Source organism: Benincasa hispida, chromosome 10 (assembly GCF_009727055.1).
Source record: "Benincasa hispida cultivar B227 chromosome 10, ASM972705v1, whole genome shotgun sequence".
Lineage (NCBI taxonomy): Eukaryota > Viridiplantae > Streptophyta > Magnoliopsida > Cucurbitales > Cucurbitaceae > Benincasa > Benincasa hispida.
In genome coordinates, this window is record NC_052358.1 from 26,318,733 (window position 1) to 26,324,732 (window position 6,000).

The 6,000-nt window shown below is 32.9% G+C and overlaps 1 protein-coding gene across 6 annotated transcripts in view; it reads left to right on the plus strand.

Moving 5' to 3' along the window:
- Positions 1–5,365, plus strand: part of LOC120088371 (hippocampus abundant transcript-like protein 1) — a 36,097-nt gene extending 30,732 nt beyond the window's left edge. For 4 of the 6 annotated variants that reach the window (XM_039045606.1, XM_039045602.1, XM_039045604.1 and 1 more), the window contains 5 exons: positions 3,238–3,291; positions 3,482–3,523; positions 3,632–3,710; positions 4,056–4,126; positions 4,217–4,448. In XM_039045606.1, coding sequence (XP_038901534.1) covers positions 3,238–3,291; positions 3,482–3,523; positions 3,632–3,710; positions 4,056–4,126; positions 4,217–4,288 — 318 coding nt within the window. In that variant the 3' untranslated portion in view covers positions 4,289–4,448. Of the gene's footprint in view, positions 1–3,237; positions 3,292–3,481; positions 3,524–3,631; positions 3,711–4,055; positions 4,127–4,216; positions 4,449–4,613; positions 5,051–5,089 lie in introns of those variants that run through there. The other 2 variants (XM_039045605.1, XM_039045603.1) reach the window with 2 other exon arrangements.
- The last annotated feature ends 635 nt before the right edge of the window (positions 5,366–6,000 follow it).

Consider the following 6,000-nt stretch of genomic DNA (forward strand, 5'->3'; position numbering starts at 1 on the left):
TGTTATTCTTAGTTGCTCAATACAACCTTGAATTAGACCAACTAGATGTAAAGACAACTTTCCCATATGGCCACCTAGGTGAGATTATTTACATGGTTCAGCCAAAGGGTTTTGAAGAAAAGGGAAAATAGGACTTCTACTGTCTTTTAAATAGGTCCATCTATGCTCTTAAGCAATCTCCTAGATGCTGGTACAGAAGATTCAATGACTACATTGAGAGTATTGGGATTCAGAAAAGCACCTATGACATTTGTACCTATGTGAACTCAACTACATATAGGAACAAGGTGTACTTACTTCTTTATGTGGATGATATATTGCTAGCTGGGAGTTCTAAAGAAGATTTAAGTTATGTCAAAAATCTTCTAAAGAGAGAGTTTGACATGAAGGATATGGGTCAGTCTAAAAAATCATTGGGATTAAAATTAATAGAGACAACGGGTCCTCTACATTTAGCATTAGTCAAACCAATTACTGTGAGAAAATCATCAGAAGATTCAACGTGACTAATGCTAAACCTGTAACTGTACCTATTGCTAATCATTTTAAACTATCCTCAGCTAATTCACCTAAGGAAACTGACTTGGAACACCTAAATCAGATGCAATTGGTTCTCTATAGTCAAGCAGTAGGCAGTTTGATGTATCTCATGATCTCTATAGGCCTGATTTATCCTATTATGCAAGCCTAGCCAGTAGATACATGTCAAATCCTAGAAGAAGACACAGGGAAGCTACCAAATGGAAACTTAGGTATCTAATCTGGTCTAAACAGTATAAGCTAATCTACTAGAGTGTTCAAGAGATAAAACTTGAGCTATATGGGTTTGTTGATTCAGATTTTGCAGGGGATCAAGACAAAAGAAGGTCACTGACTCTTCCTATATGGACCTAATTTACTAAGTTGGAAGGCTAATCTACAATCAATTACAACCTTATCAACTATTGAAGTAGAGTACATGGCACTTTCTGAAGCTATAAAAGAAGCATTATGGTTAAAGGGCTTGATGGAAGACTTTAGCATCAAACAAATAATAGTTAAGATCTACTGTGATAACCAAAGTGCTATCCATCTTTCCAAAAATCCACAATACCATTTAAGAACAAAACATATAGACATAAAATTTTATTTCGTCAGAGATAGGATTGAACAAGGACAAATCGAAGTATTAAAGGTCCATACCTCGGAGAACGCAACTGATATGCTTACTAAACCTGTCTCGAAGCTCAAGCTCATCAAGTGTCTTGAACAGATTGGCTTCATGTTGCCTGAAAATGGGTAGGAATTATTCAGATTTGGAAGGAAGGGGACTATTAAGTTGAGATTAAGGTAGAGATGTGAAGATATAATCTCAACGATTATATTTTTCCTCTTCAATCAGACTGTTTAACAAACTTGTAACAGAAATGTAAACCTATATATATGAGTTACGTTCAAATTGCTTACATTTTTTTCAGTTTGTACAAGATCTGTAAAAAAAGAAAAGAATACTTATCATTCAAGTAGTCTTCAATAAAGATTGAGCTCCCTTCCTGTGGATGTAAACACTACCTTGTCGAACCATGTATATCATTATGTAGATATCTTCTTTCTCTTCATCTTTACTTCATTGCATGCTTGAATTCCTTCTTCACTCTCTGTAAATTTTGTTAAGAACATTGGAGGGCTAGAGAGAGGTGAGAGTGTTTCTGAAATTGAGTGCTTAGAGAGAGAGAGAAAGAGTTTTGTTTACCTGATGTTTTTTCCATCAGCCTCATCAATCAACCTCAGAACCGAGTAAATGGATTTCTTCACGTGTGGCAATCAGAGCTGGTATGCATGGTCATTCCTCAGCCTTGCATTTCATCTACCACACCAAATTGGATCAATCTGTCCTCTCTACTTGGGTCTGAAAATAATAAGTTGGCCCAACAGCTTCTATAATTGATAACATGGTATCGATCGTAACTTCTGCAATTCCTTTTTTTCACTAAATAACATGCTATAAGTGATAGCTTCTATAGTTGATAACATACTATCAGTGATAACTTCTTGGCATCTCACTTATACGCTTTAGTTCGAGATTCAACTTTATTAATTAAATTCACACTAAGTTGTCTATCAATGATAAATTTCTATAAGTGCTTATTAACTTTGAAAGAAAACCATCAACTTTGAAAGATTAAGCTATAAATGGTGGAAAACTAGTCGTGGTTATCACTGACAGACTTTCAGTAGTGACTATCAACTTTGAAAGATTAACACTCAAAACTATTAGTGGCTATTACTGATTAACTTTTATCATGACTATCGATGATAAATTTTTATCATTGATATCACTAATAAATACTTATGTTTGATATCACTAACATCTATCTAAGTTCTATCATTGTATCACTGGTACACAGATATCACTGATTTCTCCCTAAGTCATATCACTAATTCATGTATTCTGTCAGTGGTAGGAACCCTATCACTGATAGACTAAGCCTATTAGTGATAGGACAGGCTATCAGTTATAAAAGTTAATTACTAATAGATTTCATACTTTTAAAGTCCTACAAAAAAGATAATGGGTACGTCTGATGACGTTCCTGATATCTAGAAAAGATCCCAAATTTAAGAAACTTAAAAAAAAAAAAAATAGTATTTTCAGTTGCATTTCAATTTGGTATAATGTTCAATTTTAATAATAAAATCTAACAATTGGTTTGTTGGGATTGAGACAGTTGCTAAAATGATTGAGCACTTTACAAATCCTTGGCTTGAAACAAAGCTTTGTCAAATTTTTTTAATTAATTTTTAATATAAAAAATAAAGTAAAAAATAAAAAAATAAATAATAAAAAAAAGTTGAAGACAGAAAATCAAAATTAACCATGAAAAAAATGGAGGACATGCAGGGAGAGGAGAAGAAATAGATTAAAAAAAAAAATGGAAAGAGGGGAAGAAATAGGGAGAAAAAGGAGAAAAAGGTAAAAGAATACATAATACACGACAGGGAGAGGAGAGGAAATAAGGGTACAAAAGGAATAAGAAAATATTATTTTAATGATTGCTATATTTGTAATCTTTTTAAAAATTGCTATATTGCAAATAGTAATCTCTAGTTTGTCATCTTTACAATTATTCTTTTTTAAATATGAAGACTAAATCGACGCAGTATTTTAAAAATTCATGGACCAAAACATATAATATAACTACATTATTATTCTCTCTCTAATTGTTCATTAATTCAAAATCATGTTAATGAATGTAGGTTGTTTATGCATCATCTTCACTTTTTCTACTTTCTTGGTGTGTACTTCCTGCGGTAAGTTCGATTTAAATTTTTTATTTGTTTCCAATATAATTTTTTTTTTTTTTTTTTAATGTTAAAGTGAGCAAAGTTCGATGGTACATAATTAAAAATGAAAAAAATGAAAAAATCATAATAAAATGATAATGATAATGTATATAATATTTTGGTTGTTGATGTATATAAGTTTTTTAAACTTACACAGGCATGCAGTATTGCATCAAAGCAAGTTGAGTCTCATGAACAGGTAAATAATATTGATTGTTAATGTATAGTTTACTTGAAAATGACTTGTTTTTTATGATCTATTAAAAGTTTTATTTTCTCATTTCACCATTTCTTTACATATCATTAGGGAAAAGCTCAAGGCTGCCTTTCAGGCATTCAAAGCTTTGCTTATGCTATATCTCCATTAGTTTTTAACCCTCTAGCAGGTAACATATATATACATGTATATATGTATGTATAAAACTTTACATATATGTATGTAACAGATGCTTATGCTATATGTACGTAATAGATGTTATGTATATGTTTTTTGTATAGAGGAGTATTAATATATCATACATATATATTCTTAAATCATCGATTGATCAAAAAGTTTAAACTGTTGGTTGAAAACGAATACACCAATTTGGGTACTTGAGCGGCCTGTGTTGATTCATGTTTACGTTGCTTTATATTGGACTTATCTTGTTTCATGTTTTTATTATCATTATTCTAATTTACTATCTATTAATTACGGTGGTTAACTCTTTTTTCATCAATAATCTTACCAGCTCTTTTTTTATCCGAGGATGCACCATTTAACTTCCCTGGTTTTACTATTTTGTGTCTGGCATTTACAACGGTAAGAAAATTGAAAATTCACTTCAAATTCCTATACTTTGTTCATATGGTATTTTACTTAGAATTTGTGTGTATATTGATAATCTTGCAGTTGATGGCCTTTGTATTCAGCCTTACCATCAAAGTAAGTCATCCACCCATTTCAAGTTTAGAAGATCATTAATGGAAGGTTTTTATATTAATCGTGCTACTCCAAACGATTATCTATATATAATTTTACAAGATCCTTGCCTATATATATTATCTTGACGTACATGTAGTACAACAATTTGAAGTGGGAGATTCAAATTTTTGTTTTAATGATCAAGAATGTATATTTTATACGAACTGAACAATGCTCAGGTTAGTGGTGTTACAACTGGACGTTTCACTGCTTCTCTTTGTACTTATTTCACCATGTTGTTATCTTATTTGTTTTGATCTGTTATATCCTTATATTTCTGGTAATATTTTGTTCACCTAACCATCCCTTAAATCTCTCTGATCAGGTAAACCAAGTCTTCCCCTTGCCCCCTATTTAAGGAGCCATTGTATGTCGGTACAACCAAGAAAACATATTGATTAAAGTTGTTCTTCATCCATCTTTGCCTCTCTGCTTTTCTTTCCAAAACCAAATTTGGTATTAGAGCTTTACTATGGCCGATGTCCAAGATAAAAATCAACCAGTAGATTCCATCACCCTCACTCCTTCCACACTACAAGAAATAAGGGATACAATAGCTAACAAAAAAAGCTATGGTAGACTTTTATAGCATTTTTTTAAGGTTCTGATAGCCATCTTATTAAAAATCTAAAACTTTTTATAGCGTTTTTATATAGGTATAACGAATGCTATAATAGAGTAAGAAGATATACCCTTTTGTTCCTTGCTTTTCAGTGACGACTAGAAAGTCTGTAACTCATTGAGCAAAGTGGTAAGGTTGTAGTCAATCTTGTTCATAACAACATTGCTACGGAAATGTAGGAAACTTTCAGGCAAATATTCCAAGATTAAACAAACTTGGTTGGCCTCATTGATGATAGACTCATTCATCTCCATCACGTTGAAGTGGACCATTATGTTGAGAACATGTTATTTAACAGATGCCCCCTCTTGCATACGGGCATTGAAGATGTGTTTCAGAGAGTCATGTCTGAGTTGTGCAGGCAGTTGTCTGAACATTCTGTTGGAGTTGCTGCCCTAAACTCTAGTTGGGTCCTGTAGTTTGTAAACACTGTATTGAACAATTATGATGAAATAATATATGATATTTTCTTCACTGTTGTCTATAAAACATGGGATGTTTTAATTGCTTTACCAGAAACCAATAAACTAAGATCTCTAGTTGTCGTTGTAACTTAAACATGTATGTGGAGACATACAGGTAGATCATGCCTTAAGTGATAATCAAAATGGTCTGTAGTATATGGATATAGGAGGGAAACCTTATCTTGGTGACACTATGGATGTCGTCTACTTTGTAGATTGTTACAAGTGTTGTGACATGCTACAAATGGTCTGATCTCGATCATTCATGTGGAGACATGCGAGCGGGGACATCCTATCAAAGGAGTTTGTATAAGATCAGACCATGAAGTATTATTCATCTCGTTATATAATGTCGTTCATGATAGAGACTTCACTTCACTAGGATGACCATAGATAACATGACCTCAATCCTGAGTGAGTTGAGAACTTCTACCTTTGAAGGCGGTCCTTTGATTTGCATGGGTGCAAGTGGCGAGATTTCTGACTCAAACCTACCACTTTGGGAATTCGTCTGATTTGAGAGCTGAGAACTTAGCTACACAAGATTGAATTCACCCATTCCCGAAGCAAGGGTAAGTAGATAGATTACTCCTTTAAGGGCTAATTTCGGGGCTTGAACGATGTGG